At 40.9% G+C, this 26771-nt stretch overlaps 1 protein-coding gene across 4 annotated transcripts in view; it reads left to right on the forward strand.

Annotated features, from left to right (window-relative positions):
• MAP3K7CL (MAP3K7 C-terminal like) overlaps positions 1 to 26771 on the forward strand; it is an 80479-nt gene that overhangs the window by 48313 nt on the left and 5395 nt on the right. For 3 of the 4 annotated variants that reach the window (XM_086675815.1, XM_086675812.1, XM_025913348.2), the window contains 2 exons: positions 9031 to 9092; positions 19150 to 19265. In XM_086675815.1, the coding sequence (XP_086531941.1) occupies positions 9031 to 9092; positions 19150 to 19265 (178 nt within the window). Of the gene's footprint in view, positions 1 to 8617; positions 8883 to 9030; positions 9093 to 19149; positions 19266 to 26771 lie in introns of those variants that run through there. The other variant, XM_086675814.1, reaches the window with a different exon arrangement.

The following is a 26771-nucleotide window of genomic DNA, read 5'->3' on the forward strand; positions in this document are numbered from 1 at the left end:
AAATGGTGGAGCCGGGACTCAAACCAAGGTCTCTTTGACACTGATATCCTTTAAACAATACTCCATTGCCCTTGGTGGGCTAGAAGCAATTTATTAATCCATCTCCTTTTGGATAAGTTGCATCCAGTACTTGATTGGAAAGGAAGAAAGGGTTATAAATGTAAATTTTTCTATCTCTAACAAAGTGTGCATGATCTTGCTTAAACCAGTCTTATGCTATGTAGCAAGAAATTGCTAAAGGACGGGATACTGGTAAAGCTTAATTCCAAGAAATTCTACAATTGCTTTAAAAAAAAAAAAGGATTTGGTGACAGACTGGCCCTGGTAGATGGGGAGTTTATCATTGTTTATTGATAGCAGAATGAGGCACAACAATCCAAATAAACCCTGGACCTCCAGGAGCTTAAATAAAGGAAGCAAGTTTTTAGGGGAACAAAACCCTTTAAAATACAATCACCTCTTCTAGCTTATCATCAGAACCCTTTGTTGATTAACACTTAGCTAACCATAATCTTGGAGGCATCAGTGAGTGTCTTTAATAAACTAATGATCTGATTGACATTACTTCCCAACTGGGAATTCCAAAGAGTTAACTTTCTAAATTGGGACATTCATGGAGTTAGTTTTCCCAATAGAAAATATGCAGAAGAGAAACATGAATCCCATCTCTTGGGTTATTAGAGAGTCACTGGCCCTTCTCCAATTGGAGAGAATTTAGAGTTGGACTGACATGAGGATTTCATGCTCATTACTTGAGAGTTTTCTTTATTTCAGTCAAGCTATGAAATCTGGTACACTCAAGCATGGATTTAGACCTTGACTTTGGGGTTCTTTTTGTTGTTGTCGTTATTTTTTATTTAGAAAGCGTCAAGGAGACTAGTATCAGCCCAAGATGGTAGCTTTCAACATTTTGTTTTTAAAAAATTCTTTCAAGTGAGGCACCTGGGTGGCTCAGTTGGTTAAAGCATCCGACTTTGGCTGAGGTCATGGGTTCCAGCGGTCTGTGAGTTTGAGCCGCACGTCAGGCTCTGTGCTGACAACAACAGAGCCTGGAACCTGCTTCAGATTCTGTGTCTCCCTCTCTCTCTCTCCTTCCCCTGCTCACAGTCTGTCTCTTTGTCTCTCTCCCTCTCTCAAAAAAAAAAAATTAAAAAAAATAAAAACTAAATAATTCTTTCAAGGTATCAGAAGTTTTTCTATCTGGATATAAATTAATCAGATGACATTTAGTTGAAAAAGCACAAGGCCCATCCTGTTGGTGTCTCTTTTAAGTAACACTATTCTCGCATATCAGGGTGTTTGTATGGAGCTGCTGAAATAGCTCCAATGCATCTAATTTAACCGTGTGACTGTCTAGTGTGCACGTGCACAATTGGTTCTCAGCAAAATTGTGAGGCAGGGAAGTGTCTGTTGTCATTGTTGATTTCCTTCAACTTTTTCAACGTTTTTATTTATTTTTGGGACAGAGAGAGACAGAGCATGAACGGGGGAGGGGCAGAGAGAGAGGGAGACACAGAATCGGAAACAGGCTCCAGGCTCTGAGCCATCAGCCCAGAGCCTGATGCGGGGCTCGAACTCACAGACCGTGAGATCGTGACCTGGCTGAAGTCGGACGCTTAACCGACTGCGCCACCCAGGCGCCCCTCCTTCAACTTTTTCTATATGTGATACCTTTGGGTAGTATTTCCCTCTCCCTCCTCCAGGCCCTAATGTTTCCCGTATTCTCTTTGCTCCCTGCTCTCAGTCCTTGTTCAATGGAAAGACTTGGGAAAACCTCATTCACACTAAACATTAAATGAATATTGAGGTTAACTTTTTAAAAACAATCTCTCTCATGGTGTTGCTGCTGTTCTTGTTGTTGTTGTTGTCGTTGTTTTGTCATCTCCACAGGGGAGTTGGTAGGAAGTCAAGGATTTGCCTCCAGTTATGCCCAGCATGGACAGCACAGTGGGAGGGGGAGGTAATTGATTCCAAAGTCCAGTCAAGATGTTGCCTGGAACAGTGGTTCTCAAATGCCGCTTTGCAGACCTGGTCTGGCTTTGATGAAGTTTTCACTTGTCTTGATGTGAAACAAAAGAAATAAGGGCATGGAATCCCCCTGGAGTTTTGCCAGCCAATGAGGTGAGGATGGCCTTTGGGGAAATAGTGGCTGGGAGAGACTTTTTGAGCTCTTTCAAGTCACCGTTCCCGACTCTGACCCGACCTCCAAAGCTGCCTCCACACGCCGCGACAAAGAGCAGTTGAAAATCCCTCATAGGTTGGTGGCAGTGGGGGTCTCCTGTATTTACATCTTTTACAAAGCACAGAGCTGAGAACTACGGTAGAAACTTAATCATCAAATACTATAAAGTCAACAATACAGTATCTGTAATCATTTTGAGTTTGTTATTCTGATATCCGATGAAGGTTCTTTGAGATACAGTTGGATTTACTGGTCGGTATCTGTCCCTTGAGGCCACAAAGGCCAGAAGGGAAGTCAGTGTTTATTGAGTACGTAGATGCTTCTACTTGTATCATCTCATCAATTTAGACTGGCAACAACTCTGTGGGGAGATGCTATTCGACCCATTTTACAGATGTGGACCATTGATTGGCAAAGGGAGGCTGAGTAACTTGCCTCAAATCAAGCAGTTAATAAACAGTAGGAAGGGATTCAAAGACAGGCCCTTGGGGCTGTTTTTCCTTTATTACCCATTTGGAGGCAGGGTCCATGTAATGAGAGACAAGCATGATTGTTTCTGAAAGCAAAGAACTTCCTCAGTAGTCATAGGAAATGATGGAGAAAGGTTAGTTCTGATTTGCTTTTATAGAGTGGGAAAGAAGAAAAGTTGAGTTAATTTCATTTGGTGGTGTGCTGAATATACTTCCAACATATTCTTTTTGAAGCAAATGTTTCTTATAAGCTAAATAAGTAAAAATATTCTTATAAAAGAATAAATTGATAAGAGCTACAATAATAGTGGCTAGATGAATGTTTCTAAGAAACATAAAACCTGTCTTTAAGCTGAATCAGATCTCTCTGTGTGGGGAAATATCATTCAGGCTATTTGATGTGTGATCTTGTTTGCCTCATTATTACAGGTACTGGTTGAGACGATATGACAATTACTATTAATTATAAAGCATTGGCAATCTGCTAGATATCATACCAAATCACTGCCTGCATCCATATCCATATCTGTACTTTTAATTTTATGGGTCCTGAAAAATCTAATGTGTATTAAATTTTCACATATCTAATGTTTTTTTTTAATGTGTATTCATTTTTGAGACAGAGAGAGACAGAGCATGAATAGGGGAAGTTTCAAAGAGAGAGGGAGACACAGAATCTGAAACAGGCTCCAGGCTCTGAGCTGTCAGCACAGAGCCCAACGCGGGGCTCGAACTCACGGACCACGAGATCATGACCTGAGCCAAAGTCGGATGCCCAACTGACTGAGCCACCCAGGCGCCCCTCACATCTCTCATGTTTAACAAGCAGGAAGCAAAGTTTCAAAAAGCTTTTGAGATGTCTCAAAATAATGTGGTTCTCTAACAAGAACCAAGGTATACAGGCTTTTTTAAAAAAAGTTTTTTGATACATTAGTAATGCGAGTTGGCAGCCTTATATCACTTATTTCTAAAAATAAAATACGAATCTCGATTTAGATTTAAAATGAAAGTACTTAAAGAACTTTCATGCCTAATTTTTTTTACTGATATTTCATATAGAAAGTGTTTGCTTTGATGGGGAAGTAAAAGAGAAACATTTCTTAAATTCTGAGTTAAATGAAGAAGGAAAACCCATGAGACATGAGGTTGTGGCTGCACTAGGGAAATCTCTCTTAACTGGCATGGGGATAACTAAGTAATCAGAAGCAATGATTCTCACTCTGCCTACTGTCTGTATCATTCAGATGAGGAACAATACCTTCAATGCCCACCATCATACACATATGCACATATTCACATACAGGTGCCTTGTCCCCCATTACCCCTTTGATTGGGTTTATGGTGAAAGGAACGGAGAAAGTGAACCCAGTTTTATTAAGCATTTATTATCATTACTGATTATTTCCTAGGTGTCAGGCTTCAGGCTAAATGAATTGACATGTGCATTCCTTTACTAATAAGTTTTTGAGTCAGGGAATATCATGCCCATTTTACAGAGAAGAAACTACGTCTCAAAGAGATTATGTGGGTTGTTCATATCAAAAGGTGGCTGACTTGAGCCTTACAGAGGCTTGTATTGACCCTCTTTGCCTTTAGTGGTTAGGAGCCTTCCCAGGCAAATGGTTCCAGGAAAATTTTTGCATGAGCCTTGGCACATGTACCCATTGCCCAAACTCATTTGCCTCTTAAGTGTGCGTTTGTTCCTGAAGGATAATCTCCAGGACACTCACGGGCAGGATAGCTACACAATTTGCAGAGACATAGTGCAAAAAGTGCAGGGCTACTTGTTCAAAAATGATTAAGAATTTCAAGTATTATGGATAGAACATTAAACCAGGAGCAGGGTCCACCAGAGGGAAGGGCTCTGTGTGTCTGCACAGACACATGCCCATGGAGCCGGCTCTGACTGCAGAGAATGCAGTCAGATGGAATGGATTCTGGACAAGGCTGACTCTTGGGTTTCTGGTTGGGGAGCAGAGTGGGGCTTGGAAGTGTCCTCTGAGGGTGGCTTATCTCTGTCCCGAGGTCTCCTCTGTGTGGAAATCTAGACTCTTCCTACCAAGGATCTGCCTCCAATTATGCCCAGGATGGAGAGCACAGTGGGGGGGGGGGGGGGGAGGTAACTGATTCCAAAGTCCAGTCAAGATTTTGCCTGGAACAGTGGTTCTCAAATGCTGCTTTGTAAACCTGGTCTGGTTTGACGAAGTTTTCACTTCTCTGATGTAAAACAAAAGAAATAAGGACATGGCATGAAGTGTTTTGGTGTGTGTTTGCTTTTGTCTCTAAAGGTAAATTTATCCAATATAATGGACACTCTTCTACGATCATTTTTGTCTTCAGATTTGGGGACTAACATGTTCTCTCTGTCATAAAGAGAAGCTAATGATAGGTAGTTATTTTGACTCATCTTCACTCGCCGAATAAAAAGGTGGACACTCTAAGGCGCAATTCCAAATGTTTTGAGGAACATTTCACTGTTGCATGAAGTACAAAAGTCTGGGAGCCCATGGACCAGAAAGCAAAGAAAAGCAGAGTAGTATAGAGAAGAGCCCCAGGCTGTGAGTCACCCCTTAATCTTAGGAGACTCCTTTCTTTTGTTGGGGCCCTTATCCTTTGCTCTACACCGAGTCCTGGAGCACATGATAGCTTAGCCCCATTCTCCAAAAACTCTGACCCCATGGCCTCTCATTGCTAAATAACAGTGAGGATTTGGACTTACAGTCCCACTTGGTCCCATGTATCTTATTCATGGAGAAACACAGAGCGGACAACTTAAGGAAATCTGAAACAGAATAACCTCAAAGGCAACTCAACAGCTGTTCGATAGATGCTGAGGCGAGCCCATAATAAAATGTACTATGGCATGTCATAATGGTTGGAATACCAGTAAGAAAGTTCTATCTTAAGTTCCATTGACTTAGTCTCATTGTGTTTGCAAAACAGGCAGTGAACATCTGCTTATCAAAAAAAAATCCCTTTAGATTCCTTCCCTTATATTTTATTCTTTCAAAATTCCTTAGGATACATTTTACTTCGTCCATTAAGCCCACTGTGGCATTTTGAAAATGAGTTATTTTTTTAAATAATAACACGTTAAAGATTATGATAAAATGATTTGCCAATTTAGCATACAGCCTTAGTTGCTGCCCCGCCCATAACAAGCATTCAATCACTATTTGGTAAACAAATATATTTTAATAAAAGTATACTTGCATTTTGATTTTGTCACATTATAAGCATGACTAGTAAACTGCTTTCCTTTAAAAAAAAAACAAAAAACAAAAACACAAGCCAAACTTGCCAGAGAGAGGGTCTCTTGCATACCTACTGCACCGTCTACTTTGTTCTTCTGGAATCGTCAAAACAAACTTAACTGCTCTCAGGAACTCCGATCCAATATCACTGTCAAAATGTTTTACAACGATTTGGCCAAATGTTTGTGGAACAGCTGTGCTACTAGTCTGCCTGAGTCATTTTCCTTCTTTCCTTTTGGCCCAATCCTGTGATTCATCATTCTGCTTTTAGAATATTTGCCTATTTTTAAAACCAGTCAAAGAAGGCAGCCACTGTTTGAAAGTAAACACACCACGCATCAACTCAGGGCAGCTATGCAAGCAGCTTCACAAGCCCTGAAATTTCTGGCTGCAAGGGTGCTAGCTAAACCAGATGGCATCAGGCAGTGGAATACAGGACCGACTTTCAGACTTGGTTGTCTCCTTACATCTGTCTTTGGTTTTCTTATTTCCGTTGCCATTTCCTGCTTGAATTAATCCAACTTGAACCCGTTGTTTAACAAAAGTCTTATTTTTATTCTGCTCATCATTACGACGTCCATTACATGTTTCTATGCCAATTAATTAGACTTTGTTTTCAAACTCAAGAAATCCAGTCTGAAACGTTATCTGCAAAATTATCAGCATGGTTACATAGAAGCGCCATGGTTTAACTATAGATAATGACATAGATTTCTATAATACATTTTATTAATTCTGGGTCAGACCAGTATTTGCTATTTACTTGACCATAATAAAGCAATTGAATAGCTTTCTTCTTTTTTATGATTGAGCAGGAAGGAGTGTGACTTCACATGGAGGAAGGTGGATTAAATCCCAAGAAGCCTTGAGCTCCATTCCTGGCTGTCTTTTGGAATTCTAGAAGGCACTGTCTATTCTGGTACTTTATAGAAGTGGTTTCTCCTTCTAACGAGTGCCTGTTCATCTATGATTATTAGATGCCAAAGTATAATATGTTCCCATTGACCTGTGCCAAATTGCCCTGGCCTTGAACTCAATGCACTGACATAATCAAGATGTCTGGGTCTGGGTTATTGATATTTTATTGAAGTAAATTTAAGTGAACCTTAGACCAAAATCAATTTTAGAAACTATAGGTTTTACAATGAAGGCTACCTGTAAAGGATCCATAGCAACAAGTGAATATTTCTGTCTTTTGTCCAATGCTTTTCAGGTGAAGGGGTGTATTTAAAAAGCCACAGTATTTGTCAGAAGTCATTCTGAGTAGGAAGGGAGTACTCAAAATGGCCTGAGGATTGGGTGTCTTCTTGATTCAATCCTCTAGGCTGCAGCAAGTGTCTTGGGAGCATTTCTCCATTTCTACTTCCTCTGGGAAGCTGAATAGTGTTAAATGGGAGTATTATTATACTACACTTGACTAAAATATACCAGAGGCTGTTAACTGCTGTGACCCTTGAGGTGTTTGGCAGAGGCAAATACTGTCCTTGTTTGAATTATCTTTCTGGTAATTCTCTTTGATGCCTTCAAAGAACTGTAATGCCTGGAAGCCAGGAGCTTCATTTTGCTCTGGACTATGTTATCAGAGAGTAGGGAGAGAAGACTTGTTTCTGCATTGGGTATGGCCCATATCACTTGCTTTTGTCCAAACAGAACATCACATTTTGGGACACCTGGGTGGCTCAGTCGGTTAAGCGTCTGACTCTTGATATCACCTCAGGTCATGATCTCACAGTTCATGAGTTCAAGCCCCACGTTGGGCTCTGTGCTGATAGCTTGGAGCCTTCTTGGGATTCTCTCTCTCCCTCTCTCTCTGCTCTTCCCCCCCCCAAAAGAAACATTGAAAAAAGAAAACCAAAATAACAAATAGAACATCACATTTTTATAAACAAATTTGGTTATGGTAGTGAGATTATAAAAGCCATGATATTTCCTTTCTTTGTTATAATTTAAAACAGATTTGGCTTTTAAACTATTCTTTTTAATGTTTATTTTTGAGAGAGAGAGAGGCAGAGCACGAGAGGGGGAGGGGCAGAGAGAGAGAGAGAGAGAGAGAGAGAGAGAGAGACACAGAATCCGAAGCAGGCTCCAGGCTCTGAGCTGTCAGCACAGAGCCCGATGCGGGGCTCCAACTCACAAACTGTGAAATCATGATCTGAGCTGAAGTCGGACACTTAACTGACTGAGCCACCCAGGTGCCCTGATTTTTAAACTATTCTTAGTCTATGTTTCATTTTATTCTCATAGTCAGCTGCCCTGGGATAGGTGTTGTCAACATGGAGGGGATGGGAAATGAATGGCCCCACAGAGCCAGAGTCTGCCTGGAGACATGAGGTCCTGCTGACAAGGGACTGTCCTCAGGTGGCACGGCAGGGTCAGCAGTGTGTCCTTGAGGAGATTTGGGGCTGATTTGATTATTTGAGGCCAAACTCCTCTCAGGTTTCCTCTGATGCTTCTGAGACCATCTTTTGATCCGGCAACATCTACCTATTGTCAGACAGTCAGTTTAAGGCAGCTGAGGACAGAGCGGCCATGGCTCTCTTCGCTCACGCTCTCCCACATCCAGGCAGTGATCTGGGCCTCAGATGGGGACCACCACCTGGTGTGTTGAGAAGAAACGCTCTGACGGGGTTGCCGCCTGTTATCAACTGTAACCCAGAACGAGTCTCTGCTTAACTGCCTGGTGGTGGTGGCTTGTGGTAAAGACATCAAAGCTTGCCACCTCACAGAAGAACTTCTGTTTTTCACTAACACGTTCTTCTGTCCCATTGAGGTTGTCTTGGTCGCCTCATTAGCACCTTGTTAAAGCACTTTCCGGCATACCATGTAATCTGGCTTTGGCCAACATGAGAATACTGAAGGACAAACAACACTTCTTAATTGTAGAGCTACCAGACTGAACATTTGAGGATTCTGGTATTTGTTTGCAAAATGTTGGTCAGGCCAACTATGCTCTCCGTACTTCTGTTTGTACCAAAGGTGAGCAAAATTGTCTTCTGTCCTCTATCTGTCCCCACCGCAAGTGATGAAAATATACATCACACGAGTCTAAAGACGGTAAGAGCAGAACATCACCCGTGAGAGAAAGAGCTCTATAGTGAAGAATCATTTTATTTTTATGTTTTAGATGATACACCTCCTGAAGACTCCATTCCTCTGGTCTTTCCAGAATTAGACCAGCAGCTACAGGTAAGGATATTTCCAGAGTCTTTCTTTTTTCCTCCTTACTTTCACAAATTATAGTGAATGGACAAATGGCGTAATTGAGAAAAGACTGACTTAGAGACAGAGCGGGGAGCTTTCAAGTCATGAAGCCTTGCATTTCTAGAGCTCCAAAGTCTAAGTGAAATATCAGTGAAAGCAAGCTTCTAAAGAGCTTAAGGAGTTCTGGAGCCTGGGAACAGGGCTTGTACCTACTCTCCTTTGCTGAGGATGTCCCTGTGCCATTGCAGTGATGACCCATTTCGAATTGGTGATTTAGTGGTAAACTGTGCAGATGTTACTTGTTATGGGGCAGGGGAGTGGGGAAGACTTCAGAATAACCTTCCTTTGTCTCCTCCACCCCAACCCTTCTCCACTCTTCTGACAACCTTTTTAAAAAATTTTTTCTTTAACATTTATTCATTCTTGTGACACAGAGAGAGACAGAGTGCAAGCAGGCAAGGGACAGAGAGAGAGGGAGACACAGAACCTGAAGCAGGCTCCAGGTTCTGAGCTGTCAGCACAGAGTCTGATGCAGGGCTCAGGAACTGTGAGATCATGACCTGAGCCGAAGTCAGACGCTTAACGGACTGAGCCACCCAGGTGCCCCTGACAACTTTTAATAAAATATAATTGTTTTAAGTTAAACATTCTGAAAACTGTCTGGTTTGATCATGGAAAAAATATTTCGTGTGCATAGTTTATGGATGATCTATCAAAGGGATCCCATTTTAATACACCAGAATTATTTGAAGGGAATTAATTTGTAATACTTCAATTTTCTTTAGATGACATATGGTGATGCCAGGCAAAGATGGCTGTCTGCCTGAAATGTTTGGATACTGGCCTTGGGTCAAATGTTCTCTTGAGTGCCTCACTTTGCAGTTACATCTAGACAAACCTAATAGGGGTCTTGAATCCTGCACGTAGACATTTGCTTCATCTCTTACTTGTTTTTCTCTACGTATTGATTTTGAACGCCTTTAGGAGGGGTCTGCCACCCCCATTTCCCCCCAGGTGTGATGTTCCCCCTTCTCTTAACACCCAGCAGCTTTTCCCATTCGCGGGTGTGACTGGCATCCTGAAGTCATTTGCGTTTGGGAGCCCTGGTCCTGCACAGCCCTCGACAGAGGTGGGAAGAGCCGTCATGCAAACCCAACCGAAAGTCTTTTCCGTTGGCTCCGGTTCTTATCTCAGTCCCAGGGCCCTGAGTTAAAAACCCGGAAGTAGCCACGTCAGAAAGGAAGAGCTGGTCCTCCAGTACCGGAGTGATCTCTGAAAAAACAAGCCAGCACGACTCAGGTGTGACTAGGTGTGAGGAGTCCTCATTCTTACCTCTGCCACAGTCCTGGGCATTGTCACGGTGCTCCGGCAGAGAGCCCACTCCACAGAACAGTATCAGGTATACAGAGATTCCTGAAGATTGTCTCTACTGTCTCTAAAATTTCCTCGCAGGTATCAGCCATCTTGTCTCCTCCTTCTGCACCCCCCCGCCCCCCATGCAGGGTCTTTAACCCAGCTCTCCTGGTTCCTGATATCTAACCATATCCCCCAATATCACTTCTTTTCACCAGGGCAAACAACTCAGCTCTCTGTTTCTGTCTGGCATTTTCCACCACACACATCCCTTGCTTCCATTCTGTCCTCACAGGAGGGCTGTGTTTGTGCTGCTGGTGGGATGGTTGGGATTGTAAGATAATAACTAGATTTCTTCCCCCCAAGTCCTAGTTGGTTTTTTTTTTTTCTACTTCATTTTACTGTCACCTCAAAGCTATTTTATTATCATGGGAGTTACATAAAAATGAATAAACATGTTTTGGAAATAAAACGGTAAAAGCATATTCAGGTTCTGGTTCCTCCATCAAACTACGAATCATTAATTCTCCTTTTTTGTATTGACAAAAATTTTTTTTCCCCCTTTGGGAACATTAATGATCTTCCCTGGCTCACGGATCATTCTTCACAGGATTCATAGCACCCTTGGCAATTCTCCGGACAGTTTTTCTGTTAAAGCCTTGCAACATCCATTTGGATTTTATGGTTTTAATTCCATTTGACATATATTAGAAATTCAGTCTATTTAATTATCTTAGTCCAATGAGACTATTTCATGTTCATTGATGAAGTTAAGCAGGTGAGAGGCTGCTTTCTGGCTCCTGGGTTTTGATTCCCCACCCCCCCCCCCGCCCCATCCCAACCCTTAAAATATGGTATTATTTAAGCCTTCATGAATGGAGGGAATATTCTTAGCTTTATACCTAAAATCATTTAAGTAAGTGCTTGTTTGTTGGGTAAAGGGTATGACTGAGTTTGTTGTAAACATTTGCCGGTTTTCAAGCCATTTGGTTAGGGTCACCTCTGTCTGGGGCTGTTGCCTGCTACCTTTATTCTGTCTCCAGTGCATGAGTGACGAAAATACAAGACAGTGAGACTGGAGAGGGGAAAGTTCACACAGGAAATCACTCTTAAAGCAGATTCTTCTCTCCATGCTTAGCCTAGACATATAAATTTAAGCCATTCCGCAGCAGGAAGTCTCTGTGTTGAAAGCAATGAAAATGCTTTATGTACAAAAGGCACAATCCATTCTGCAGAGCAGGCCGACTTCACAGTCAGTGTCATGTGCTTTCATCACATGGTAATGGCTCTTGGAATTTTACCGACCATCATAGTCCTCTACGGTAGAATAAAGTTAGGTTACAAAGGCATATGAAGTGCCTTGTGGTTGTCACTATTTGCTTGAGGATAAACTGACTCTTGATTATCTCTCCAGGAGCCTTCAAAACTTGCCAAATGAAAACTAAATGATGCCAGGTGATTATTGCCGGCCCTGCTCTCTGCAGAGCCTCAGATTTAAATCCCGCCATGCATGTCGAGCATCGCTAGGCCAGTGATGCTTCCCCGCAAATAATCTCATCTGAGCCTTGCCAGGATTGTGTGAGCTATTATGTCTCCACTTTAGAGATGAGAAACCTGAGGTCAAATTTTGGTCTAAATGAATTTTCTATTTCTGACTAGATCTCGGATTCTGAGTCTAGGTAGCCTTCTTTCCCTTGCACCTTTTGTGAAACCTACGGACTGTTTAAATTACTTTGATAGGTAGAGGTTTTTTGTTCTGGTTTGCAAGGTTGCCATAGTGTGGTTATAGAACCTTGCAAAACCTGTTCTGACTTTCTGATATCCATTACACATTCTTGTGTTGTTTATAAAATGGAGCTATAAAGTCTCTATTTGGTAGATACTCTATCACCAGTTTGACCCCCTAGATTTTTCTGTTGCTTTGCCAAGAATGTGGACATGTTTGAGCATGTAATTCGTGTGGCTTCTATTTTCACAGAAGCCAAAAAAAGCCCTGTGCAAGAATAGCAGTGACAAACATTTCTCTTGATGTCTCTATTAATGCAAAATGTTGGGCAAGAGACTTTGGGGTAAGGTAGGTGTTAAAATGAACATCTCTTTATAATGTTCATTTGTGGGCCTTCAGCCTCAGCCCAGGGGCAATGGGTAGGTTGATTCTATTTTATGCAGATTCCTTTCCTGGAACTTGGTTTCTAAATTCTCTATGCCTAGTAGAGGCAGTATTTGGGCATAGCTGATGTAGCACAGCCAGTCCAAAGAAAGTCCACTTCTAAGAATGAATGAAAAATCACTACTTTTCTTTAGGCCTCAGTTTCCTTCTATTTGGAAAGGAGATAATGCCTGACCTCCTTCTTTATCCTGAAGGATGGTGTGAGTCAGCACCATATTTGTCTTAAAATTCAACCACGTTCTTATGCTTCGGAGATCGTCGTTTGACCTATAGATGATCCAAAGCTAAGCTGCAATGTGGTCTTAAGTGCACTGGAATGAAAATATGCTTTTATAATCGGGCAGGGAACATGTTAACCAGTACGTTGTAACAACTTCCTAATGGGACTCACAATGGCTGGAGCATGGGTATTGGCATTGGGTTGGCCTGAATTTGGATCTCAGCTCTACACCTACCAGTTTCGTGATTGATATTATTTACTCTCTCTAAACCTCACTTTTCTGAGGTGAAGAAAACTGCAAGGTGGAGACAGTGGTATCGATCTTACATTGTTATTGTGGGAATTAAATGTGACAATGAGGGGCGCCTGGGTGGCGCAGTCGGTTAAGCGTCTGACTTCAGCCAGGTCACGATCTCGCGGTCCGTGTGTTCGAGCCCCGTGTCAGGCTCTGGGCTGATGGCTCAGAGCCTGGAGCCTGTTTCCGATTCTGTGTCTCCCTCTCTCTCTGCCCCTCCCCCGTTCATGCTCTGTCTCTCTCTGTCCCAAAAATAAATAAACGTTGAAAAAAAAAAATAAATGTGAGAATGAGTAGATATAACACAGTGCTTGGCAAAATTATTGCTCACTTAATGTTAATCTTCTTCTCTGGTGAAATTGTTTTTTGGATGATATATTTAAGAATTAGCAATTTATCTTTATATGTATAACATGTTAAGAGAAACATCTCTTTGGATTTTTGAGTTAGGTTTAGAGGTTCTGATGCTCTCTCTTTTCCATTAAGCTAAGGTACTTGGAAAACAATATGACTTTTTTTTTTTAAGTCAAATTGAGCAATAGCTTCAATCCTCCTAAAGTCCTCCCATCTAATCTGAGAAGACAGTGACAGGTGTCTCTGTGGTACACACTGAACTTGCTTTTTCTCAGACAGAGTCTGGTGAGTCCAGAAACTGATGTCACCTCCACAAATAAACAATTTCCTAGCTTCAGTTGTGTGCCGTAAGATCTTGTTATCCGAGTAGTCTCTTCAGAAATTTCCTTTGGGTCTTGCATCAGTGTATTGCTTGATATCTTCGGAAAGACAGTGAGAGAAAACGGAGAAGTCTTAGCATTCCAGGATTCTGCTACACTGGTCTTGAACATCCATCTGGAAATGCAATTAAGAAATAATCCCATAGAAAACACTGAAAATGTCTGCATTTTCTCATACACATGTTGGAAAGTATGGTATGGTTGTCTGTTGGCTGCTGTGACCACACAGAAAATATACACACATACCTTGGAGCTTTACAATGGTAGGTGTACTTTTTTTTTCTTTTTTGTGAAGCCCAGTAGTCGTCTAACAAGATGCCTTGTTGGAAAAGTCTGAGACACTCTTGAGTTACCTCTCTCTTGAATATTGCTTACATTAATAAACATGACTTAAATAGCCTTCATTTCAATGTTATATAAGATAGGCAGTAAAATTACTAGCGTTGACTCTGACTATAATGTAGATATTATAGAAATGTCAATCCTTAAAATATTTTAGGGGTGCTTGGGTGGCTCAGTCGGTTAAGTGTCCGACTTTGGCTCAGTCTGTGAGTTCTAGCCCATATCAGGCTCTGTGCTGACGGCTCAGAGCCTGGAGCCTGCTTGGGATTCTGTGTCTCCCTCTCTCTCTGCTCCTTTCCTCCTTGAACACACTCGCTCTGTCCCTCAAAAATAAATTAAGAAAAAAACTTTAAAAATATTTTAAATTCTAATATAACAGAGTTTTCCAATATTGCAATTAGTCCTATGTTTTTCCATTTGTTTTTTAACAAATTATATGTTAATTTTGGGACATTAAAATGCAACGTAAATTTGAACCAGATACCTTCCCCTGCCCCTCCCCCAATAAAGATAACACTGAGATTCAAGGAATAAATAAAAAATCTGCTCAGCAACTGTAGAATATTTAGCTTCCTAAATATATCCTCTGTGTGGGAAGCTGGGAGAGGAAAATTAAATTCTTACATCTCTTGAAGTGGATGGGGCCAGTAGTATTTGAAGAAGCCAAGTAGAAAACGGAAGCACTTAAGTTGGCTTTGCCCCCTTGCGGAGAGATGCTTGGCTGGGTCCTGTCCCACGGGGTGCTTTCCAGAAGACGGAGTCCATTTCAGGAGGAGATCTAAACCCGGGCAGAGAGCAGAGATGGGATGGTGTGGCTCAAGCCGGCATTCTTGGAACAGGAGCCTGTGGTTTCTCTCTTACTTCATCTTGTTAAATGTGTCCTGATGATTGGGGTGGAGACCAGGGAGAGTAGTGGCTCAGTCACACTGCCATGTAATTTAAAGCCCTTACAAGCTTCATCCTCAGGCAGCAGATGGGGCTGAGCTGGAGGAAAGGAGGTGAGAAGGAAGTCCCGCTCCCGGGCTCTGACCTCATCCAAACCCCCATCTGGGTCTTGGAAAAATGTGTTTCAAAGTTGGCTTGAGTCGCTGTTGGGAGACTATCTTAATTTAACCTTCTTAGAACTGGCTGCATTGTGAGAAAACTAGTACCACGGCATTGAGTGAGTCTGAAGAGTTGTTTCTGTGATCCCACAGAATTCGTTCTCTGGTCCAGGAAGAATACCTTGACCTTTTCACTTTCAAATCAAGTATCTTTGGATTCCTTGTCTTTGGAATGCGATATTTCATTCTTCAGGCAAGAGGGTAGGACAAATGTATCCAGAATGTAGCATAATTATGGAGAAAATAAGGAAAATTTTTTCTCTGGATGTGAAAAGAAATTCACTGTCAACACGAAGCGTTTATTTATTGCTCACCTGTTCCCAGCACGGAGCGAGGACTACAAAAACCTCTTGGAGGAGAACAGTCAAAATTAAGCAATGAAATTATGTGTTAATTTTTATTCCAAGAAGCAAATAGATTTTTCTCACCTGGTTACCACCAGTATTCTTTTACAATATTGTTTGGTTTTCAATGTGAACATGTGTTAAACCCTATCTTAAACCCAGGTATGGCTGATTAATTCATGAATGTCAATGTTTTAAATGTCACATCATAAAAGCCTTAGGATAGCTCCATTTTTACACTGGAAACCAGATTATTGTGTTTGAATTTTAGAAATGTTTCCTCAAACACTTTCATTTTCTTCAATGGATACTGTTGGTCAGAGAATCTCTTATTTTGAGGGGTTATAAGAAGGTAAGAGAGAGTCACTCTCAGTGAAGACCTTATCATGCTACACACACACACACACACACACACACAGAGAGAGAGAGAGAGAGAGAGAGAGAGAGAGAGAGAGAGAGAGACGTTATATCATAAGGCAATGACAGTGTTCTGTGTTGTACAGAACAACATCTCATTACCTATAGTTTTACTTTTTTTGGGGGGGGTATAAACCTAAATATCTTAAAATTCTTCATTCACCAGAATTCCTGCTGGAATGAGAACCATACGTATTTCAAAAATTCTTTGCTTAGTTTCTTTGCCTGGGATAACTGTCAAATGCCTTTTAAAGACAATAGGTCCTGCTGTCTGGTTTTTTTTTGGGGTGGGGGGAGGCGTTGATTTGTCTAGTGATGTTTAGGGTTTGTGGTGAATGGTTCTGTATGTAAAGGGGTGAGAAATTTTAAGCTCCCTGGAGAGAAATTTGGGAAAGAAAGAGTGTTTGGGTGCAAATGAAGTGAACTTCAGATAGTGAGTCTTCATAGGAGTTCTTAGAAGATGAGGGAGGAACAGTGGAAAGATCTAATGACAATTTTTTTTTTGCATTAAGTTTTTAAAAAATTTTGGTAAAAACACACAACATAAATTTTTCCATCTTGAAGTGTACAGTTCAATAACATTAAGTATATTCGCATTGTTGTGCAACTGATCTCCAGAACTTTTTCCTCTTGCAAAATTGAAACTCTATACCCATTAAACAATGCCTCATTTCCCCCTCCCCCCAGCCCCTGGCGACTAATAGAATGATTTTACGATGTTGTAGTGGGTTATGCAATATAACTTCCCTCCTTGCTTTAAAAAAACAAAACTATATTGCTCCTTAATGCGTTCATGCAGATTGTGAGGGCTTGAAGTGGAGCCCAGTTATATGCCAGGTTGGATGAAGACAGAGCTCGCAGGAGCTGGAGGCTGGAGTAGCACCTGGCATCCTTTTACACCCTGAGATGCTGAACACTAAGCATTTTTGGCTTGTCCTTTTTTAATTGTGAGAAACCTTGGAAATAGCGTTATGTGTAAGTAGGCTGAGAGCATGTGAGGGTACTGAATATGTCCGGAAATACTCCCTATCCTCATACACCCTTAGCAGCATAATCTTGCTACTTCTACATAATATTTTCAAATTTCCCACAATTAAGAAGTGCCAGTAAGAAAAATAGCAGAGGAAGAAACTTCCCACTTAAAGAAAAGCATTGCAGGGGAGCAAGCTAAGGGGGAAAGAGACCCCTCTGTTCTTAAGAAAATTGTGAATGTAACTTTCAGTTTCGCTTTTTGATGACAACATCAGGGGATATTTCTCCCTCTACATGGCTACTCTCATTTATTTCCTCTTAAGACATAAAGCCTTTGCACAGAGCCCTAGAATCTTTCGGCTGGCACATAGGTTAACTACGCTGAATTTGTGGCTCAGGGACCTCGAAGTGGTGGCAAGTTTTGGCATGGACTGCATATAGCTTATGTGATGTTTATAAGGACAGGAAATGGGATGTGTAGTCTTAGGGCCTTTCAGGAAGGACACAGGGCACAGATGATTTAATAGCAACTTGGCTAAGGTGTCCGGAGTAAATTGTTTTCATTCTCCTTACTGTTATACTTGGTAATTTGCCAGGGTAACAGGTGAAAATTGATGAGAGGGTGGTGATGTCTAGGACATAGGCCCAGAGGAGCCAGGAGTTCTGAATTCCTTCGGCAAGAGCTTTGCCTCATGGGGTGCATTATACGGTAATACTACAGGGCATTACTTTTCAATTTATTATCATAAATAAAGAGGTAATGGTTCCAACAGACTGAGTTTATGCTACGAATGTGTTTATGGGGCAGTAGGGAAAAATGCTATATAATGTAGTTATTATTACATTTTCCATGAATTTGGACATAGGAGATGATCCACGTGAAGGTAAATTTCATGCAAATCTATTTTGAATTTTATTTCCTTTAGAAAATCTCTACTCAGAGGCCTCAGAATAAATAGGGATCATCTTATTTATCTGCAAACTTTATAGGATTTTATAGAACTGTATAGAATTTTTGTTACATCCTGGATGGGGTTGCTAAATAGAACACCCAAAGAAATCTTTGTCTTTAGTATAACGAGAGGAGCAAGAAGGAAGCAATGCATTACTTCCCAATTTCCTAGTGTAAAATTAGTGAAAATATGACCTAGTCAGGCACATACTTACATATATAGACTGTTGTGAGAAAGGGATTAGACTGAAGAGCCCATTTAACAGTAAAGTTGTATTTCTCAGATTTTATATGCAATTTTCTATAAATAATTGAAAAGGGTGATTAAAAAACTCTTTAAAAGTCTATTAGCTACTGTTCCTTAAAGTAATGTTTTTAATAATGTATTGCTAACTAGAAATTAGAATTATAAACCCAGGGAAAGTCAGTTCTTTAAAAAATAATTTCTAGAAAGAACTAGGATTTTCAACGCGTGATGGGTCTACAGGCTTACCCTGTTCGTCTTTGTTTTCCTTGTAGATGGGAGAAAAACAAAGACATAAATCCATGCTGTCTTTGACCTCACATGTTATAAGCATTGTTTTACTTGGAGTTTGGTCTTTCATGGGATTTGTTAATCCTTGTAAGCTTTATTTCCAGTCCAGCATCATTTCTTCAGTTTGGATGCATCTCTCAAAAGAGAGCCTTTCTTGTAGGGTTACTCCACACTACAGGATGAGATTATGCCTCTGGGCCGCAGGAACAGAAAGTAAGGGGTAATTAAAGCAGACAACTGAACTATTTCCCCACCACTGCCCTTCTCAAAAGCAGAGTTTGAGATTTCCGGGGAGAAGTACAGAATTATTAGAAGATCTAATTTTACTCCAATGCATGGCAAATAATAGATATGTCATGAGCCTTCCGGTTCTGGCTCAGGCCTGAGAATGCCCAACAATGACACTGGAAGATGAATGTGGAGAATATCAGCCCACCTCCCTATTTTCAGTCAAGCAGAATCAGCCAGACCCTGTCCAATGTTGACTGCCAATACTATTGTCCTGCAAAAATCTCTCTCTAAAGAACATCAGTAGAGCAAAATCATTTATAATGTATTCCGATACAAAGAAATGGACTGATTTCTTCTTGTTGTTGTTTGTGAAGCCTCTGCCGCCTTGTCATGACTCCGTGGAATCCATGCAGGTGTTCAAACAGCACTGTCAAATAGCAGAAGAATACAATGAGGTCAAAAAGGAAATCGCTCTGCTTGAGGAAAGGAAGTAAGTACTGTTTCCCTGAACCCTCTCACCTCTGAGTGATGTCTCCTGGTCATGGACTGGGGGAGGTGGGCACGGAATGGGCTGAACTTGAGGGTGAGAGGGAGGGGTGTAGGCAAGTGACATTCTGTGGTTCAGAGGTTACTGGGCAACTTCCATGTTTTTATCATGTTTGACTATAGAAAGAATGCAAATGGAACTGCTGAGGATTAAAAGCTCTACTCTACGGAGTACTGAGACGAATAACAGGAGTACTTCCTACCCAAACCCAATTTTTTGATCATCATTTTTAGATCAGGAAGGTAAAAATGCCCAAACAGCACCCAGACGCACACTATGTGCCCTGTGGATGTGCCCAAAGCCCCCAGAGCACTTTGGCTTCAAGTGAGTTTTAATGAATGGTTACATGGTGGCATTCCCACGTCAAGTAAAGAAGCCACTGTGACAGATCTTTGGAATAATGTAAATGTATTAACATTTTATAGTCCAATAGCCCGAGGAAGTTTTTTTATTTTGATAGCTCCATTACCATTCCCGTTCTACTGTAGGGAACTTTGGGTATCTATTAATTAAATTAATTAAAGCATTCTAATTTTAGTCACACTAAGCTTTTTCTTTCAGAATTATCATCCTTTTTAATTGCACTCCATTCTGCCCGTGTCTACCCCAGTGACCCCCATTCCTTCATACTTTCAAAGCACCAGACACTTTTCCATCCTAGCACTGGGTAGTTTGCACTTACACATTTATTAGTGGGATCTTTTGGTTAATAGTTGTGTCTCCTACTAAGTGGTAAACTACTAAGTGCTTTGAACCCCTGAAAGCAGGGCAAGTCAGGTGTTACTCACCACCATATTTCTAAAGCTGGACACAGTACATGGGATGTAAATGCTGAATCCATTTTTGTTGAGTGAGTGACACATAATCAGAACCTATTTTGATTCTTTAACTTCCTACTTTTCCCCCTCTTCCTCTTACTGATACATGATATATATTTATTACTTAGTTTTTAAATCAAAGTGAGTGAAATATGTTATGTTTTGAGAAATTTATAAAATTCTTGGGACTCTTTGAAGACCCCCCTCCACCCCCTAGATCATGGTTGGACAGTACAATATGGTGGAGAGGAGTATGGGTTATGGGGTCAGACTTTGCACTTACTGTAAGACCTCGGATAACAAACCTTTCCTTACTGCCTTGCTGTGTTGTGCTTCAAATGTAAAATCATACCTGGACTTATGGCCAAAGGGGGTTAAAATATGTTTAAAAAAATTTTTTTAATGTCTATTTATTCTTTTTTTTAATTTTTTTAATGTTTTTATTTATTTTTGAAGGAGAGAGAGAGAGACAGCATGAGTGGGGGAGGAACAGAGAGAGAGGGAGACACAGAATTCAAGGCAGGCTCCAGGCTCTAAGCTGTCAGCACAGAGCCTGATGCGGGGCTCAAACTCACGAACTGTGAGATCATGACCTGAGCTGAAGTCGGATGCTTAACCGACTGAGCCACCCAGGCACCCCTAATGTCTATTTATTCTTGAGACAGAGACAGAGCGTGAACAGGGGAGGGGCAGAGAAAGAGGGAGACACAGAATCGGAAACAGGCTCCAGGCTCTGAGCTGTCAGCATAGAGCCCGACGTGGGGCTTGTACCCACGAATTGTGAGATCATGACCTGAGCCGAAGTCAGATGCTTAACGACTGAGCCACCCAGGCGCCCTGGGGGTTAAAATATGTTTAAGAGGAGATCAGAAAAACACAACTTCTCCTCATATATCTGAGACTTTCTTTTTGGTCTGAGAGTTTTCAGACCAAGGTGGTTGGAAGGCTCAGATTGCACATTTGCATACAGTCTGAGTCCTAAAAAAAGTTTCTTAAAGAAGCTGAAGTTTACTAATAATGTGGCCTATAGTGAAATTAAAGGAGAATTTGTATAATCAATAACATATAAATGTGTCTGTGTGTGTCTGTGTGTGCGTCTGTGTGTGTGTGTGTGTGTGTGTGTGTGTGTGTGTGTGTACATGAACTATGCTGTTGAGGCAGACAAAAGCCAGGTAATTCTGTATTTATTTGTAAACTCTTCAGATTGAAGGTAATGGAGGACTTGGCTTATTTTAATTAACCCATGTGTGGTTTTTTTTTTGGCAATGCAAAACTTACCCACTAAATTATATGTTCTGTGAGTTTATATTTTTTGTATGTTTTGTTAAAAAATATGATAGGATAATGATGTAAGAGTGACTCATCTGGTCTTTTGTTGAAACATATCCCTGCTGTTTCTGCATTAACTCATCTTACTTTTTCCCTAAGCCTATTTGAACTTTGGACTTGTCTTGAAACTAGGATATTATCTCCCTCCTTCCCCAGCCCCTACTTTCTTCCTAAATAATTGGCTAGATGCATGGTAAAGGCCAAATTCTTTTGTTATCTTTTTTCCTTTCTTTTTAAATAAAGTCTCTCAAATTCCTTTTTCTCCATTCCTTCTTGTGCTGTTTGGGGTCAGGACTTGCTGCTTCACATCTTGGTCAATGTAATGTTATACCTGGTTTCCCTGCCTATGATTTCCTGTTGTTGGAAAAGGACACGGAGTTCTTGGCCTGGTTTGCAAGCTCTAGCCCCCTATGGCTTTACACCCCAGCAGAATGTTCTTTCTCATCATTGTCTTCAGCTCCATTGATCTCTTCGCTTCTTCCTGCCTCTGTGACCTTGTTCACAGCAGCCTCTGGGTCTGGAGCACTTACTCCTTCCTCAGATGCTACCCTCGAGGAGAGCTTAGCTAATATCCCTGCCCAAACACTCCATGGGATTCATCTCTCTTCCTGGGTGAAAGAAAATACACTGGAATGACTCTTTTTGCACGTTTGTAGGCTGGGGTTATCAATAGTTATCCTTTTAACTTCACGTCCCGACTTTCTGACTGTGCATAGTTACCTACAAATGTGAATACCTTTGAATATCTCTTTGTGTCCCCATCACCGAACAGGGACTTGCGCATAGGGTCAAACATGAGTGAGGGTGATTTTGAGTGATTGATTGTAGGATATAGTAATACCCTCTGTGTATACAGTGTAACAAATGTGTCATTTGTAATTTATATGGTCCATATTTAAAATACAGAGTCAATGTCAGCATTAAGGAATTGCTAAGGTAAATTAAAATAGGAAGTATGGTTATATCTTATATTTATAAATAAATGATCCTGGTCCTCCAAGTGTTATTGGTGATCATTGTTTCCATTAACACTTTACTGAAGTGGAAATTCATTACACAACAACTAATTTCCAGAACAGTGTTTAAGCAAGATAAATTAAGCCAAATGGATCTGACCCACGTAATTAACTATCTGTTTTTTGGTGATTTGGATAAGAATTTCTCATCATTTTATACAGTGTGGGCGATTATGTTGGTCTCTGGTGATTGGCTAGCGTAAGCTAGACACAGAGAGAGATGTTAACTCAGGTATTTTATTTTATTTTATTTTATTATTTATTTTTGGGACAGAGAGAGACAGAGCATGAACTGGGGAGGGGCAGAGAGAGAGGGAGACACAGAATCGGAAACAGGCTCCAGGCTCTGAGCCATCAGCCCAGAGCCTGACGCGGGGCTCGAACTCACGGACCGCGAGATCGTGACCTGGCTGAAGTCGGACGCTTAACCGACTGCGCCACCCAGGCGCCCCTGTTAACTCAGGTATTTTAAATGAAAGTTTTTCTTTAGTAGAGTCAGGCAGGCACAGGTTAAGCTGAACTTCTCTCTCATCTCCAGAGGGGGTCACCCTGGATCAAGCTTGGGAGACCGCAGAGGGGAGCGAAGAGTTGATTATAATTATTATTTTAAATCATGTCTATTAGATAAAGAGAGTCCAACATTTTCTAGGACTATAAACTCAGCACGCAGTGAATTTAATTTAAAGAATCACTTCTGGCTTATGTGATGTATGAAAAGCTTGTTCTTACTTTTATTGGATTTTTTTCTCAATTGAAAAAAAAAATGACAATTTTATTGAAAGCCTTAAAAACTTACAGAGAATTCTGACATCTTTCCAGGACTCCTACTATTATTTCTTGCCTCTTTCTAGGCCTTTTGAATGTGAATAATCTTATAGAATTGCATATATAGTAAAATGAAACATATACATGATTTTCTCAACAAATAGTATAAACTCTTAAAATATAACACATGCAGTTTTTTGTGGACGTAATGGAAAGAAGTGAGAGGTGGACATTGGATGCCTTCTGAAATTTATCATCCATATTTTGACAGCAAGTTAAGGTACATGATTAAGCTACAATTAGATCTAAAATTGAGATTTACAATTAGTAAAGGTTGCTTTGCTCCAGATAGGGTATTTTATCTTGTTCAAAGGAGAAACCATTTGTCTTCTGTGTATATGAAACATTGTGCCAGGTGCTGTGGTGTTTAAAAGATTGACTTAGAATGTCAGAAAGAGAGATAGATTCTTAGAAAAGTCAGGATGAAAAATGTCACATAATTAAGAAAAAATAACTCCATGGTTTTCAGTACACTCACAGAGTTGTGCAGCCATCATTACAGTTTTAGGACATTTTCATCACCCAGGAAACCTCGTAGCTCCTGCTTCCCTCCCACCCCCCACCCCCAACAGCCACTGGCCACCACTCATCTACTTTCTCTCTATGCATTTGCCAATTCTGGATACACCATATAAAAGGAACAATACGGTCTGTGGTCTTTTGTGGCTGGCTTCTTTCACCTGACAGGATATTTTCAAGGTTAATCCACATTGTAGCATGTATTCCTTTCTCTTGTTGAATAATATTCCATTGCACGGAGAGTCCATACTTTATCCGTTCACCAGTTGATGGACATTTGGGTTGTTTGCCCTTTTGGTTATTATGAACATTTGTGTACAAGTTTTGGGTGGATGTATGCTTTCGGTTCACTTGGGTATGTGCCTTGGAGTGGAACTGTCGGGTCATGTGGTAAATCAACGTGTAACCTTTGGAGGAATTGCCAGGCTTTTTCTAAAGTGGCTGCAGCCCTTCATAGTCCCACCAGAAATGTCCAAAGTTTCCGATTTCTCCTTATCTTTGCCAACACTTCATGCTAGTGAGTGCAAAATGTGGTCTCGTTGTTGTTTTGATTTATAGTCCCCAGACAGCTAGAGATGTTGAGCATCTTTTCATGTGCTTTTTGCAATTTTTATGTCTTCTCGGAGAAATGTACATTCAGATCCTAGCCCATGTTTTAGTTGGATTATTTCTCTTTTTATTATGGAATTGAAAAAATGTTATATAAGTTCATGAGTTCAGGTAAAACATTAGAAAAGGATTTTCATATGGGGGTAACACAAAAATAGCAGACCTATATTTTCATATATTTTGAAAAGACATGAAATGATGATTGAAGAAGCAACATCTCATTGAGGGGATAATATTGGAATTGGGGGAAAGGGAGCATATATAATTTGTAATAGCATAGTCTAAAAATAGCCCTGTTCTGATTTGTTTTCAGTTGTGGCATTTAATTTGTCCCGAATTTTCCAATAACAATAGATTTTTATGTTTAACCAGAAACATTTATTTCTTTAGGACATTCCTGATGGTAGAGATTTTTAAGTTGTATTCTGGGGACCCTTTCAAAGATTGGGGATGGAGCCAGTATCAGGCAGGGGACTGTCCAAAGGCCAACGAGAGACGGTCCCATGAGCTCTGTTTTATTTTCTTCACTTCAGACTAAGATTTTCCTTGCAAAAGGGCATCATGCTAGAAAACATTGAAAACCTCACTTTTATATTTGTTTTATATGTATTATATATATTTATATATATTTTATTTTTAGCACTTATTTAAAAAAATTTTTTTTAATGTTTATTTTTGAGACAGAGAGAGACAGAGCATGAATTGGGGAGGGGCAGAGAGAGAGGGAGACACAGAATCTGAAGCAGGCTCCGCGCTCTGAGCACAGAGTCCGACGCGGGGCTCGAACTCACAGACGGTGAGATCATGATCTGAGCGGAAGTTGGAAGCTCAACCGACTGAGCCATCCAGGTGCCCCTATTTTTAGCACTTATTTTTATTTAAAAAATGTTTATTTACTTTGATGGAGAGAGAAATAGAGACAGGGAGAGCGAGCACAACCAGGGAAAGGGCAGAGAGAAAAACAGAGAGAGAGAGAGAGAGAGAGAGAGAGAGAGAGAGAGAGAGAGAGAGAGAATCCAAGCAAGCAGTGCAGATCCCAATGTGGGACTTGATCGCATGACCGTGAAATCATGACCTAAGCCAGAATCAAGAGTCAAACGCTTAGCTGACTGAGCCACCCAGTCGCCCCTATATTCCAAGCAGTTAAAAAAATTATTAAAAGACATTTACACAGGGGACCTGGGTGGCTCAGTCGGTTGAGCATCCGACTTCACTCAGGGCACGATCTTACAGCTCATGAGTTTGAGCCCCATGTCAGGCTCTGTGCTGACAGCTCAGAGCCTGAAGCCTGCTCTGGATTCTGTGTCTCCCTCTCTCTGCCCCTTCCCCAGTTTACACTCGTTCTCTCTCTCTCTCTCTCTCTCTCAAAAATAAATAAACATTAAAAAACATAAAAAAAAAGACATTTACACAGCTCCCAGAAATGAGGTTTCTGCTGTCATAAAGAAATAGTAAATGGAGATATTTCTCCATATGTCAGCAATGTTGGTAGTAATGGGGGAGTCCTATCGTCCTCACTAAGACATCCTGATGTGGGTATGATGCCTCTGTATAAAGTATAGGACTTGCGCTCAATTTCTAATAGTGGAGATATGCTTCTTAAGACCAACTTGGCTGGCAAGAATCGAGGTTAGCGCCTGGTTTGCAATAGGATTTCAATAAATACTTGAACAGATGAGTGGAGGAACCAAAGAACTGTCTTGGCTCTTGACTTTTCTCCAGAGGTATAGCTGAGGGAGTTTTTCATTTTAGGATTTAGCTTTGTGTGAAATCTCCATGTTCCAAATTTCATCAGGCTTTGAGATTACACTTTCTGTTAATGCCCCAGTCATAATGATTTGGGTCTTTTATGCCACCTAATTACATGCTGTTCAGTCTTCTAACTGGAATCTCATTCCTCAACATCTCTCCATCTAATCTCTGCCTGGAACCATGTTGAAAGGGACAGAATATTTACCACTCCTCAGTGAGAGTGCCTTTAAGTAGGTCTCCCTGGCTAAGGAAAGAGGGTCCAATCTTTGGGGGAGCAGAGTGAGGAAACATTTTGCCTTTCATCTATTCCTATTCCACGATTAACTCTTGGTGGGATGATTGATAGTGGAAATCTCCATTTCCTTTGGAATAAGTGGTTCTTAACTGGGCCAACTCCTCAGCCCCCAACCCCCAAGATATTGACAATACCTAGAGACATTTTTGATTATAATGACGGGTTGGGGGAAAATGCTACTGGCATTTAGTGAATAGAGGCCAAGGATGCTGCTGACCCTTCTACAATGTCAGTGGATATAGGGCAGCCACCAATAGCAAAGAGTTGTCTAGCCGAAAAGATCAAT

Source organism: Puma concolor, chromosome C2 (genome assembly GCF_028749965.1).
Source record: "Puma concolor isolate L17-30 chromosome C2, mPumCon1.1.hap2, whole genome shotgun sequence".
In the NCBI taxonomy this organism is placed as follows: Eukaryota; Metazoa; Chordata; class Mammalia; order Carnivora; family Felidae; genus Puma; species Puma concolor.